General features: G+C 51.6%; 1 protein-coding gene across 15 annotated transcripts in view; it reads right to left on the reverse strand.

The window, feature by feature from the left end:
• The window catches only part of TPST2 (tyrosylprotein sulfotransferase 2), a 56,242-nt gene that overhangs the window by 29,148 nt on the left and 11,954 nt on the right, over positions 1-15,140 (reverse strand). For 5 of the 15 annotated variants that reach the window (XR_009596930.1, XR_009596931.1, XM_060400843.1 and 2 more), the window contains exon 1: positions 13,621-13,826. The exons of 6 other annotated variants lie outside the window; for them this stretch is intronic. Coding sequence is in view for 4 of the 9 variants with exons in the window: in XM_060400843.1 (XP_060256826.1) it covers positions 13,621-13,652 (32 nt within the window). In the remaining 5 variants the exon portion in view is untranslated. Of the gene's footprint in view, positions 1-7,514; positions 13,827-14,398; positions 14,499-15,140 lie in introns of those variants that run through there. 4 more of the 15 variants (XM_042234765.2, XM_042234759.2, XM_042234757.2 and 1 more) reach the window with 4 other exon arrangements.

A 15,140-nucleotide genomic window follows, 5' to 3' on the forward strand; every position in this document is an offset into this window, starting at 1 on the left:
ATGGGGCCAGCAGCACTCACCAGCAAGGGCTGCGGTGAGGACTTCAGTGAGATGGAGGCTTACCCGTGAGAAGATAAGAGCGGGGGATGCTGCCGCCCTTTGGTAATTATGGGTCCCACGCAAATCTGAGAGAAGGAAGCAGCCATGGCGGGGGTGGGGGTCGGGGGCAAGAGGCTGGGGAAGGGAGGTCAGCAGGCTCCAGGAAGGCCAAGCAAGGAGCTTGGGGTTTATGCCGAGGGCAGCGGGAAGTGGCGAGTGCTGACGCGACTAAGGTCTGGGAGGGGGCATGGGCTTTTTCTAGCACACGATGGCTTAGAAGCTGAGGGCAGGAGGCCAGGCGAGAAGTGCCAGGGGGCCCAGGGACCACCTTAGAGGAGATGCGATGGAGGACAGAGTGGAGGAGGCGGCCCAGAGGCCAGATGGTCTGGGCCGCAGGAGGTGACTCGGAGACCCCACTCTAGCCTCAGCTCACAGCCTTTCTTCCCCTGGGCCTCATCGGCCTCTCCGTCAAATGAGAGCAAGGGGTCTGCGTGGCAGGTAGGGCAGGGTGAGGAGACCACTGCCCCGGACCGCAAAACTTACAGGGGCATCCCCCAAACTCAGTATTCAGCATCGACTACGTTCAAATGCCACATTTACAAATGCCAGCCATATGCAGAGACGTGGAGGGACCGAGGGACCGAGAGAGAGCGCAAAGTAAGACAGAGAGAAACAAACATATCAACACACATGTATGTGGGATCTAGAGAAACGGTACAGATGATCTTATCCGCAAAGCAGAAATAGAGACGCAGATGCAGAGAATAAATGTATGGACGCCAAGGGGGGAAGAGGGGAGGAATGACCTGGGAGACCGGAATTGACATACACATGTGCCCGCTCAGTCACGTGCGACTCTGCGACCCCAGGGACTGTAGCCCTCCAGGCTCCTCTGTCCATGGGATTTCCCAGGCAAGACTACTTGGAGTGGGCTGTCATCTCCTTCTCCAGGGGATCTTTCAGACCCAGGAATCAAACCCAAGTCTCCTGCGACTCCTCACTGGCAGGCGGACTCTTTAGCGCTGAGCCACACTACTCTGTACAAAACAGCTAACTCATGAGAATACTGTGGAGCATAGGGGGCTCTCCTTGGTACTCTGTGGTGTCCTAAATGGGAAGGAGATCCAAAGAAGAGGATTTATATACATATAAATATATATATATATAAATATGTGGTATATATATGTGGGATATACATATATATGTGAATGGCTGATTCACTTTGCTGTACAGCAGAAACTAACACGACATTGTAAAGCAACCATATTCCAGTTAAAAAAGAAAAACTGCCAGAAAAACACAGTGACAAAGGAAACATCACATTTTTAAATAGGATAAATAACGGTGCTAGCTAAGTTGTATTAGAGCCTGAGGCAGAAGGAAAACAAGTCAGTAGTACTAATCCTGTCTTTATTGTTGACATATTGTTCATCACGGATTTTTTTAATCAATTTAGATTTTTTTTGGAGGGGTGTGTAATAGCTTCACCGAGACTGAATTCACATATCATACAATTCACCTATTTAAAGTGTATAATTCAACGGTTTTAAGGGCGTTTATGGAGTCATGCTAACACTTCCACAATCAATTTTCGAGTATCTTCATCAGCCCAAGGAGAAGCCCCACGCTCGAGCGGCACCCCCAACCCCCTCCTCCCCCCAGCCCCTGGCAACCACCCTGTGACTTTTCCCTCCTCTGAACATTTCGGACAAATGGAAAAACAGAACACAGGGTTTTCAGCTGCTTTACATTTAGCATAATGCTCTCAAGGTTCAGCCTTTATTTGGGTTTTTTAAATTTGCATTAAAACAGTACTTGTCTTGACTGCTGAGCTCTGGGCACTTCCTTAAACTCTGTACCTGAGTCCAGTCCCTCATACGCTTAATCTCAGCCCTGGGTTCAGGGGATCTCTCTAGACCAAACTCAGGTTTCTGCAAACCTCAAGTTGAGAGCACAGTTCTGTTCACACTGTACCCACGAAGCCCCCAGGCTGGACAGCAGAGGCTGCGAGGCGCCCCTCGAGGGAATCCACGTGGAGTGGTGGAGTGGCTCCATTAAGCCCCACTCCCTGGAGCGACCCTAACTCCACTTGCCCCGAGAAACTCCACTGCGGCGTCCGCTCTGAGAGGAGCGTTTATTGAGCTCTGGCTGTATACATCACAGGTCACCTCCCCACACACCAGGTTCGGCAGGCAGCCCCTTCATTCCCTTTCCTTGAACAGTCACGGCGCACCCCCTCGACAAAACAGGGCCTCTGAGAACACAGGTGGCGAGGCACACGGCAGGGTGGCCCAGGGGTCAAAGGCCTGGGTGGAGGGCTGGGAAGGGCCTGGGGCCACGTCCAGCTCTGCCAAAGACAGGCCAGGAGATCTGGGACAGGGTAACGTCAACAGCCTCGGTTTTCCCATCTGTAAAATGGGGCGGAACTGCCTGCCTCAGAGGGTTGCTGTGACGACCACTGAAGCAAATGCTTAGGGCAAGACCCGGCAGCAGGAGGATTTCAGTAACTGCCGGCTCTTAATTTAGCATCATCTCTAATTACATGCTAATTGAACATTCCACAGTACAACCATAACAGACATATATACGACCCTTAAGAAGGGATTCATTATTCTGCAGCTGATCTGGGAACATGATGTTTGGTGATAAAAAAGGCTATCCAATTTTATTCTGTAAGTATTCATGTTAGAAAAATACTCCAGAAAGGTATGCCCTAAACTGCTAAATGGAGCTTCATCTATTTCTCCTTTTCTCCCCTCTGAATTTTCTAACTATTCTACAGCAGATATATATTACTGGTGTGATATAAAAGAATGGAAAAATGAAATTGGGGTGATCTCTAGGTTTGCATAATATTTAGATTTTGAGCCTTGGAATGTCGAGCCGGCCTTGGAGAAAGCCCAGTGAAAGCCCAGAGAAGAGAGTCTGCCCAAGGTCACACAGCAAGGTCATGGGGCAGCCAGGCCTGGGTCTTGCTTTCCAGACACCCTGAGCCCGGCTCCTCTCTGCTGACTTGAGTCAGTTCAGTTCAGTCACTCAGTCGTGTCCAACTCTTTGCAACCCCATGGACTGCAGCACGCCAGGCCTCCCTGTCCATCACCAACTCCCAGAGTTTACTCACTCATGTCCATCAAGTCAGTGATGCCATCCAACCATCTCATCCTCTGTCGTCCCCTTCTCCTCCCGCCTTCAATCTTTCCCAGCATCATGGTCTTTTCAAATGAGTCAGTTCTTGGCATCCGGTGGCCCAAGTATTGGAGTTTCAGCTTCAGCATCAGTCCTTGCAATGAATATCCAGGACTGATTTCCTTTAGGTTTGACTGGTTGGATCTCCTTGCAGTCCAAGGGACTCTCAAGAGTCTTCTCCAACAGTGCAGTTCAAAAGCATCAATTCTTCGGCACTCAAGCTTTCTTTATAGTCCAACTCTCACATCCATACGTGACTACTAAAAAAACCATGGCTTTGACTAGACAGACCCTTGTTGGCAAAGTCATGTCTCCGCTTCTTAATATGCTGTCTAGGTTGGTCCTAACTTTCCTTTCAAGGAGCTGGTTCATTCTCCTGCAAGAGCAGGGAGGCTGGCCCCCTGGTAAACAGTCTGACCCTGGGCTTCCCTGGTGGCTCCGGAGGACATGGGTTCGATCCTTGATCCAGAAGATCCCACGTGCAACCAAGCCTGTGAACGCCACGACCTCTGAGCCTGTGCTCTGGAGCCCGGGAAGCTCAACTACTGAAGCGCATGTGCCTCGGGGCCCGGGATCTGCAGCAGGAGGGCCCCCCCCATAAGAAGCCTCCTGCCACAACCAGAGTAGCCCCCCCGCCCCCCCCGCCCCCCCCCGGCCCCCCCCCCCGCAAAAGCCATGGAGCAACAAAGACCCAGCACAGCCAGATTTAAGATAAGTAAATTAACATTTCTTTTTTTTTTTTTTCGAAAAGAGGCTGGCTCTGGAGTCAGGCTGCAGATCCTCGTGGCGCCAGGAGTTACATGACCTGGGGCAAGACACTTAACTTTCAAAAGCATCAGTTTCCTCCTCTCTACGATAAGGCTCAGACACGCAGCAGTACCAAAGGGCTTTTGCAAAGAGTTAAAAAAGATAAAGTGAGTCAAGAACTTTGTACCAAACAGTAGGTACTCTAGGCCTTATTATTACTATGACCAGTATTTGGGTTTGGAATCTAGTAGCGTCACAAAGGATCTTCCGCAGGGCACGGAATGCTAACTCAACAGACGCAGGAAGGAAATTTCAACTTGGGCACTAGGGAGCCACGGCAGGTGTTTGAGCAGGACAGGAGCACAGGGCTGGCGGCCAGCACCCACCTAGGGGAACCGTCTCTGCCAAGGGCCTCCATCGCAGGCTCCACAACCGTGGCAATCCTCCCAGAGCTGCTCGGCCAAACCACAACAACGCCCACTGGGTACAGTCTTGCCGCCTCCAGCCGTGCCCACTTCCTGGGTGCCAGCTGGGCTGGTGAACACCAAGTGATCACCAAGCTGGGGAGGTGTGAGACAGCCCACACAGCCTCGTGTGTGATGACCAGGAGGCCCAGAAGCCTGGAAGGGGCCACAGGGTGGCAGAGAAGGGCCCCTATATCACAGCCATGAAGACTGATTTCCAGTCAAGCCTAGCTCCTACTCTGCTGTGTGACCTTGGAAAAGTCCCTTTCCATCTCTGAGCTCAAGTGTGCCCATGTGCAAAGAAGATCCTAACTGATCCGTATGCTTAGGGGCTGCCACACAATAAAACAGCAGCGGTTTCCTCTCCGTCTGCTTCAGGTAGGAACTCACACTAACTCCTTGCAACCCTGGAAGTGGGTCCTTGGACTATTTCTGTTTTTTAAGTTTGACTTAATTACTCAGGTCAAAGTTACAACCACTGTATTTAACAATAACAGAGAACAGGACTTGCCTGGTGGTCCAGTGGCTAAGACTCCACGCTCCCAATGCAGGGAACCCAATCCTTGGTTGGGGAATTAGATCTTGCATGTCACAATGAAGACCCAGTGCAGCCAAACAAATAAATATTAAGAAAAAAATACTAGAGAAGGATTAAGTCTCCTGGGAGCAAAATCTGCAATTCCGTCCTCTTCCGTCTTTTAAGAGGTAAACGCTATCGATCACTGTGGGGAGGAACCCCCCACATACACACCTGCTTTCTGTAAGGTTACAGCCAAAGTCATATCTGAATGGAAACCACACAGGGCCTGTCCCCCACCATCCCAGACACCCATCCTTTCATTCTTCCATTTCCACTTCCCTCCTTCCAGCCACACACTGTCCGACTGCACCAGCGGATCTCAGCTGGGGCTGATTTTGAGGGACCGAACAGCAATGTCTGGACATAAGAGTCTGGGCTGTCACAACTAGGGGTCATAGGATGCGTACAGGCCAGAGATGCTCCGATGTCCAGCCCCAAATGCCAGTAAAGCCAGGCCTGAGAGGCTCTGGATCAGACGTATCCTGAAACCGGCTCCAGTCACCCCACACCAGGTCGGGGAGATCCTCCTGTGTCAGCATACGGAGTCTATCATTCAGTAAACCCTGCCGGAGCACCCACTGTGCACCAGGCCCAGCTCTAGTCCAGGGCCGCACTGGTTGACGAAACAGGCGAAACCCTGGCACTCACGGGCGGAACCCTGGCACTCACAGGCAGCTGCCATCCTCCTGGGAGGCAGACCCAGCAGCGTGCAGGACCCTGAGAGGCCTCCCTCCTTTCAGCAGCTCCAGAGCATCCTAGGCAGGGACAGCTGACATCCATTAGGCCAAAACCTTCCTGATGGACATGCAGGCTGTTTTCCCCTTAGACACAACCCCATCACAAAAGAATGTGCCTCCCTTGCCCGTGAACGAGGGGCACCCCAAGGCATCAGCAGGGTCCCCTGGAAGCCTGCTAGTCCCACCCCAGAGGTGCAGAATCAGAGTCTGCATCTTATCCAGCCCCCAGGCATCCCGGGCCTTCCCAGGTGGCGCGGGCGGTAAAGAACCCACCTGCTAACGCAGGAGATGGAAGAGATGTGGGTTCGATCCCTGGGTCAGGAAGATCCCCTGGAAAGGAAGCGGCAACCCACTCCAGTATTCCTGCCTGGGAAACCCCATGGACAGGGGAGCCTGGTGGGCTACAGGGTCACACAGCATCAGACGTGACTGAAGCGACCGAGCGCACACACACGCAGGCATCCCCATCATATTCAAACTTGAGAAGCACAGCTTCGTACTAAGTAGTTACCTAAAAGCAGTCAGCTGGCTTGGGAGCCACACATCCTGTTTCAGCAGAAAGTGCCCTCCAAAGAGCCCCAAACCAGTGGTCTGCGATCCACCAGCCACCTCCGCCCCCACCCCCACCATGTGTCTGCACCAACTTTGTATTGTCAGACCTTGCTGTTTCCCCTGAGCTGATGAGTCTTCCCATTTTCCAGATGCGGAGACTGAGGCTACATGGCCAGAACCCCGGTGGGGCTGACAACTTCTAAGGCCTCCTCCCACCTCCGGCTTTTAGGATCTGGCCACGTCCTGGATGTGCTCTGGGCCAGCTTCCCGCCCAAGCACTCTGGCTCTCAGGAAGCGAAGCTGCTCACCTGGAAAAAGACGCTGTCCTGCAAGAGGGAACTGGCTCTGGAGATGGGGGCGGGAGTGTCTATAAGCACCACAGGGAGGCTGCCAAGTCCCCATTCATGTCCAGTCATCCAGGACAAAGGACCGGCTGGATCCCGGGGTCAGCCTGCCCTTTAATGCACAGGAGGTGACTCCAGGGCTCTGGGACAAGAGCACAACGGGGGAGGGAAAAGAGCGAAGGAGCTGGGGCGTGGAGGAGACCCCAGCCTTGCTCTCACTGGCTGCACATCTTAGCCTCAGTGTCCTCTCCTGAAAAATGGGCTCATGCCCCTCACTGCAGAGCTGCCAGGAGGACGTGCAGCCGTCACATGGAGTCCTGTCTTGGGCAGGTGCCACACCACTGCATTCAACTACCTACCTCCTCATCGCCCTGCCCATTTGACAGATGAGGAGACTGAGGCTCAGAGAGGTGCCGCCCTGCCTGCCCTTCACTGCACATTGAGCTGTGGCCACGGGAGACTTGGACCTCACAAGGTGTCAGATCCTTCATCGAAATCCTGCCTCTGTCGCCCCTGTGTGACCCCAGGCAAGCTGCTTCACCTCTCTGAGCCTCAGTTTCCAAAGCTGTGAAATGGGGATGCGATGCAGGAATCAGAGACGGGAAGCTGCCTTGCAAACTGCAGAACGTACTGGATGTTCCCGCTCCACCCCAGGCTCCACGCTGTCCTACCCAGGAACACCTGTCACCCATGGGCAACTCCCTTTTCTCCTGTGATCTCGGTACAACACAGGCAAGGCCAGGCAAAGCTGGTAATCCCCCTGGGAGGGAAAGCTACTTGCTCACAGTCACACAGATGGTGAGCAGTGGCGAGCAGGGCCAGGCAGCAAGTTGCAGGGCGGGTGAGGGGTCAGGGGGTATCCAACCTGAGTGTGGAGTGCAGGTAGCGCCCAGGCTGGGGCTGCAGGTGTCCGGAGCTGTGGCCACTGGGAGCAGGCACACCCGAACCGGCTGAGGTCTTTCCTCCCAGCTCTCAGCGCTGAGGCCCCTTTGAAGGGCCAGTCATTCCCAGGATGTCCCCGCCTCTCCCCAAACATTCCTCCTCCTCCTTCGGGACCCAACCTGGCCACCCGCCCAGGGATTGGCAGCAGACACTACCTGTCAGGGACGGCACGGCTTCTCTCTGGAGCCAGAGCTCAGGTCTTCCCGGCTATTCGGTCTCCCTAGAGCTGGTCTTGCCCCATCCTCTGGAATCTTCCCTCCCTACCTGTGGCTGGCAGGTGGAGCTGCCACAGAAATCAGACCACGCCACCCCCTTGTCTAAACTCTTCCGAGAGCCCTCAGCCCTAGCTGGCCACTCCAGCTCCTCCCCACCGTTTGTTAACAGTGACATCCAGCACAAGTTCAAGGTCAGCCACACGTGGAAGTCAATTTTCCAGCAGCCACCCGTTAGAGAGGTGAAAAGAAGAAGGTGGCCTGACACACCATAACAGATTTCATTTCACCTAGTGTATCCGAAAATGTCATTATTAGTCAATATAGAAAATGATTAATGAGACAATTGACTTCCTTCTTTTCCTTAGTACTAATTTTTTGATATCAGGGCATATCATTAGCGCATCTCAATCTGGATAATAAATTGTCAGGAGAAACACCCAATCCCCAACTAAAGGTCATCAGAGTTACAGCTGGACACATTTACATCCATGCCCCCGAAGAGTCCTACACACATTTATAAAGTTTCCCAAGACATGGAATGGAGTTTCTGTTTTGAAATCTACATTTCAATTATATCAATATAAAAAATTCAGTGCCTCAGCTGCACTAGCCACGTTTAAAGGGCTCCACGGCCGCTCGTGGCTCACGGCTCCTGGAGCGGACACACAAGTTCGGTCCTTCAGTGTCTGGTCCCATAGCCCTCTCATGCCTCCTTTCCCAGCCCGTCCTGGACACGAGTGGAATCTCCACGCATGCCCTGAGCTCCCAGCTCTGTGATTCACCAGAGTCCTTCCCCAGCCTCTCCCACTTTTGCCAGTCCCCACTCCTTCCTCCTAGATACAGCTCCAGGTTCCTTCCTCCAGGAAGCCTTCTCTGACATTCCCCACATTCCTGGTCCTTCTGCTCACTGCCCTTGTTATAGTGTCACATGGCATCAGCATGGTGCACGTCTCGGTTCCGCGACCTCAGTGCTCTCGACATCTGGAGGGCCTGTTGTGGGGCTGGCCTATGCCTTGTTTAGCAGCATCCCCGGTCTCAACTTACTAAACATCAGTAGTGTTCCCTCCCCAAGTGGTGATGGCCAAAAATATCTCCAAGCATCCCCTGGGAACACAATCGCTCCCAGCCAGGTGTCCCCTGGGAACACAACTGCTCCCGGCTGGGAATCAGTGCCTGTACACAGAACGCACCCAAAAACATGCACCCAAAAAGAAGAGGCTCACCAAGCATACTGTACCATGAAGGCTGCCTCCTCCAGGAAGCCTTCCTTGATGCCTCCAGTCCAGTTAGTGTTCTCATAGGCTCCCATAGCCCCCAGTATTCACCCCAGTGCAACTTCCTCCAAGCGAAGGAACTGCATTTTGTTCACCACCGGATTCTCAATCCCTAGCTTGGCGACTGATACAAAGTATATGCTTAACAGATATTTATAGAACTGGCAAGAAAACAGGGATAACAGGTTGAAAAGTCCCCACAGGGTTTGCCTGTTTCAGTTCAGGGCTCTTTCATTCCTACAGAGGTGCTAATAACCATCCCTGCCCCATTTATACACAAAGCACTAGGCTAAGTATCGGCTAGACCTCTGTTCAAGTCAATGCCTTGGAGGCTCAAAACTTCTGGTTCCTCCTCTTACTGATCAAAACCAGTTACACAAGGAAGAACATTTCTGCAATACAGACGGCAAACAAGATATCTGTATTCAGAATATGCAAAGAAAAATCAGCAAGAACACAACAGGCAACCCATTAGGAAAAGGGGCAAATCTGAAGCGATACTTCCTGTAAGACATTGTCTAAATAGCCAGTAAGCATTTGAAAAGGTGCACCACCTCACCGGGGAAATAAATGCAAAATAAAAATACAACTTGGGGCCATATACATCTGAATGGTTAAAACGAAAAAAGAGGATAATACCAAGTGTTAGCAAGGATGTGATGCAATTAGAACGTCCGTGTTCCCTGGGTGGGAGAGGGACCTGGCACATTCTCTCTGGAAAAATTCTTAGGCATAAGAGACAAAAGCTGAATTTGCACCTTCTCTGGCCGTTGCTGTTGTGGTGCCACTAAGCTGTGTCTGAGTCTTTTGCGATCTCATGACTGAAGCCCGCCACGCTCCCCTCTGTCCATGGGATTTCCCAGGCAAGAATACTGGAGTGGGCTGCTATTTTCTGCTCCAGGCATCTTCCTGACCCAGGGATCGAACCCTCATTTCCTGCGTTGACAGGCTCATTCTCTACCGTTGAGTCACCAGGGAAGCTGTTCCATCTCTATTACCCAGCAATTCCACTGTTAAGTATATATCATCAGAAATGCATCTAACTTCTTCCCCCAAAGGATACATATTGACCTGTTTCCTGCAGCACGATTTGTAACCACCTCCAACTGGAAACTACTCCAATGCTCATAAACAAGAGAACGGATAAATAAGGAAATACAATAAATCCATTCATACTGGACAGCCAGGATAGAGAACAAGCCGAATCTTCACATACTATGGGTGAATATCTCAAGACAGCATGCTGAGATATTAGCCCCCAAAAGCCAACACAGAAGACAATATATGTTTGTGTGCATGTAAACACTTTATATGCATATGAAGTACAAAGACAGGCGAAATTAATCTCCAGTAGAAGATTCTGGGTCAGCAATCACTCTTCGCAAGGAGGCATGCCGGAGGGGGCACAGGTATCTTGGGGTGGGGGTGGGGGGTGCTGGGCATGTGCTTTTCTTGATCTAGGTACTATCACACACATGAGCACGATTATCTTTTGAAAATTCATCAAGCAGTCTCTTTACGATGTGTGCACCTTTCTGTAGGTCTGATCGATTCCAATAAAAACAAGCCTTAGAGAATCACACTTTGCCAAATGCCACTGGGCACCCTCCCACCCACCCACCTTTCCCGCGGTCTCAGAGGCACACACAGGAGTCCATTCATTCATTCAACCACCGCTGGCTGCCAGGCGCTCTCCCGGGGCCAGGCTCGGTGCCAGGTGCCGGGACATAAAAGTGGATGGAGCCTCGGCACCCGATTGTGCCAATCCCACCCCGGTGCCTGGCACACAGACCTGCCCCCACTGCACAACATGCCAGAAATGAGCCGCCACAGCTGGGGTGGCTTCTGCTCATAGGCCAAGGAGGTGATGTCGGCCTGTTTTCCACTCTCTGTCCCGGCTCGGTGCAAGAAAGTCTGAGACTCTTTTCCTTCTTGCGCTGGGCCATTCTGCAGAGGCAGCAGGGTTCACACTCTGCTACTTGTCTGCCGCTGCCGCCTCCACTTCGCTCACCAGGCTTTCCTCTGCTCCCCGCAGGCTGGTGACTTCTGGGCTGTCATCCCCAGCCCACATCTCTCTCCCCGACACCAGACTTGGCCATCAACCGTGTCCACGTCGCCTCTGCTTGCGTCGAGCCGGGACCTCAAATTTAACGCGCCCAAAGCTCATCTCTTGGTTTCTCCCCCTAACTCACCCCACTCCAGTCGTGGGCAGCTCAAGACGCTCGGGCCAAAAGCCTCGGAGGTAGCCAGAACCTCCGACTCCTCTCTGTCTCTCCCACCCCAACCCAACACGGCAGCCAAACCTGCCAACTGCGCCTTCGAAACAGACGTGGGCGATGATTCCTTGGATCTGACACCAAAGGCATAGGTAATAAAAGAAAAAAAAAAAACTGGACTTCATGAAAATTAAAAATATTTTGTGCTTCACAAGACACTATCCCCAGAGTAATAAGGCAAGCCATAGAACAGGAAAATATATGAGCAAGTCACAGAGCTGAAAAGGGGTTCACATGCAGAATCTACAAGGAAGCCCTAAAACTCACCGACTGGCTCAAAACTGGGCAAAGAATCTGAAAGCACATTCATCCAAAGACAGACAAATGGTCAACAAGTACGTGAAAAGATGCTCAACATCAGAAATCATCAGGAAAACACATATCAAAAATACAGTGAGCTGCCACCTCACCCCGATTGGGATGGCTAGTGTAAAAGAAAACAAAACCAACAACCCCCCTAACAAACAAAACCCCAGAAAGACAGAAAATAACAAGTGTTGGCCAGGATGTCAAAAAATGAATCTTTGAATACTTGCTGGGGATGTGAAATGGTACAGTCACTGTGAAAAAACAGTGAGGAGGTTCTGCAAAAAATTAAAAATAAAGAATTAGCATATGACCCACGCTAATTCCACGTCCCAGAAGACCCAGAAGAACTGAACACAGCGTCTCAAAGAGGTATTTTTACATCTACGTTCACAGAAGTATTACTCACAATAGCAAAAGTGTGGAAGCCACCCAAGGGTTCATGGATAGAGGTGCACAATGGGGGGGGTATTTACACAATGTGGGGTATTTACACAACAGAATGTTACTCAGCGTTAACAAGGAAGGTGATCCCGATACATGTTACAACACGGATGAACCTGGACGGCATTATGCTAAGTGAAATTAGCCAGTCACAAAAAGACAAATACTCCCTGACGGCATTTACATGAGGTGTCCAGAGTCATCAAAGTCATGAAGACAGAAACTGTAATTGTGGTTGCCACAGGCTATGGCAGAGAAGACTGTGCGGCAGGGTTTGATGGGTCCTGCAGTCTTTAAGTACAATTCTTTTCTAGTCCCAGCCTTAACACAGAGCTTGGCACTGCCCCAGGCATTCATGTTTTTTGAGCTTTCTCTGCAGATCACAAAGTTTTCCCAGGTATCAGGGAGCCACGAACACATGGGCTTTGCAGAAAGATGGAGCCGTGTTTGAATTCTCCACCTGTCAGCTGGAGAGTCACTTAACCTCTCTGAGCCTCATTTCCTTGCCTGTGAAAAAGGAGCGCAGTTAAATACACATAAAGGCCTTTATGCCATATTGGAGCAGACTGAAGGCTCCATTAAGGGCAGCGGCTGCTTCCACTTTTTCCTCCAGGACATAAACCCTGCCTTCCTTTTTCCTTTCTGCTCCACCACTGGCGCTGTGGGCATCTGTCTGCTGGGATGCATGCATTCTCCATCCTTGTAACCGGGACGGGGCTGACCCCTTGCCCGAGACCAGCGGCTGAGGTCTGGTCAACAAAAGGGTACAGACAGTCATGGATGGGCACGAGACTCCAGGTGGGTGAACAGGAAGCAATCCTAGGGCTTGCAAGAAGAATCAGAGACCCTGTTCTGTTAGAGCTAAATGAGCAGGATGGACGACTGGAGACGTCAAAGGGGAGAGCAGGCCTGAGAATGAAGTCACCGCAGAAAAATAGCCCGTCTGTGAGACAGAGAACGAAGGACATCGTGTCAGGCTTCCACGGTGGCTCAGCGGCAAAGAGTCCACCTGCCAGGACAGGAGAGACGGGTTCGATCCCTGCTCCGGGAAGATCCCCCGTGTCACGGAACAACTCAGCCCGGGAGTTACAGCTACTGAGTCTGTGCTCTAGAGCCCGGGAGCCGCAACTGCTGAGCCCGCGGGCTGCAGCTACTGAAGTCCATGCACCAGAGCGCACCTGCGCTCTGCAGTGAGAGAAGCCCAACACCACAGTCAGAGAGCAGCCTCCACCCGCTGCCCTTGGAGAAAAGACCACGCAGCAACCAAGACCCGGCAGGGCCAAAAGTAAATAAACAATAACATTTTAAAGAGAGAGAGACAGTATCCTACAAGGGTGAAGCACCCAAACAGTCACATTCGAAGGCAATCTACTTCCAGACTTAACCGTTTATCTAAGCCAACAGATCACCCCTTTTTTCCCCTCCACCTTTAACTATTTTAAACCAGGATTCAACCACTCACAACCAACTGATACAGACACACCAGAGGCCCTTTGGGACCTTGGCACACTCACCACTCACATGGTCTTCTCCCAGACCCCAGCATGATTTTTTCTTTTGTTTTGATACAACTAAGCAAAATTGATTCCCAAAGTCTCAGGGGAAAACTCAGAGCGACGGCTGGAGCCAGCTAAGCACTCTTACTTCTGCCCCCAAGGGTGTGTGGATCGGAGTTGTCCTCACGGGAAGCTAACCCGGAGACTGTCGCTACGCGAAGGTCAGAAGGCTGTTCCGACACTTTACGCCTAGCAGAGTCCTGGACGAGGACGAGCTTCCCCCGCCCCTTAATTGTAGTTTATGGCTTTTCTGATTGCACGTCTTCGTTGTGCAAGTTTTGCCGTGGCCGAAAGCCAGTAAGGTAGAAGGGCCTGACCAGGAACAAAGCAAGCAGGTCGCCAACACTTCCTGATGTAAGTTCCCAGATAAGAGGAGTCTTCCGCAGGTGATCTTTGGGGTATGGGTCGGGGGACGGGGTGAGGTTTTTTTTATTTCTGGCTGTGCTGGGTCTTCATCGCTGTGCACAGGCTTCTCCTGCTGCAGAGCATGGACTCCAGGGTGCACGGGCTTCAGCACTGGCACGTGGGCTCAGCACTTGTGGCTCGCGGGCTTAGTTGCCTCGAGGTATGTGGAATCCTCACGGACCAGGGATCGAACCCGTGTCCCCTGCATTGGCAGGCAGATTCTTAACCATGGGACCACCAGGGAAATCCCTGGGTGGGGGTTTTAAGAGAGCCATTTGCAGGCAGCGCATCCCCGGGAACCTCGTTTTACCCGGGACATCAACCTACCCACCTGCTTCCCTTGTGGACAATCGCAGTCCAGGTCTGGGAGGCCCTCCTTCCTCTTGCTTGCTCCCGAAGCAGACAGAAGAGGAAGACTTTCAAAGAGCTCCAAGGGCTGCTCAGAACAAGAACACTTTAAAAATCAGAGGGAGGAGCCCGTGAGGAGAACCATCTCCTCATGGTTCACTGACCTCTGGGGGCTAGATTCAGAGTGAGTAAATGGTCTTTCTTTAAAGAAAAATGGTTTGGGGTGCTGAAGGGGCCTGGGACTCTGCTGGAAGTATTTGCATCTGCAGACTTGCCCAGACATCACCAGAAACAGACTCAGGGAGCATGCTGCTGTGGGAAGAGTCCCTGAAAGTCTCTGAGCCTCAGTTTCCTTATCTGTAAAATGGGTAAACAACACAATCCAGATTGCTATGAATTACTGAGCACTTCTATGCATCAGGCACCACATAAACTCACATATAATCCTGCCAGGAACGCAAGAGACAGCCACTAATAGGATCCCCAATTACAGGGACCGAAACTGGAAACCAGAGAAGAGAAGGGGCTGGCCCAAGGTCACACCGCTGTGCACAAGTCAATTCAAGTGTGTCTGACCCGTAATTGGGTGAGCTAAATCCTGCAATAAATCTCTTAAAAGAAAACACTGCCCAACTCAGCCTATCTAGATAAGCCAGCGATCATTTCCTTTCTTTTTTATATTAATTAAAATCAAGGTATACTGGGAAGATTCTAAAGTCAGAGTG

The sequence above is a fragment of the Ovis aries genome, chromosome 17 (genome assembly GCF_016772045.2).
Source record: "Ovis aries strain OAR_USU_Benz2616 breed Rambouillet chromosome 17, ARS-UI_Ramb_v3.0, whole genome shotgun sequence".
In the NCBI taxonomy this organism is placed as follows: Eukaryota; Metazoa; Chordata; class Mammalia; order Artiodactyla; family Bovidae; genus Ovis; species Ovis aries.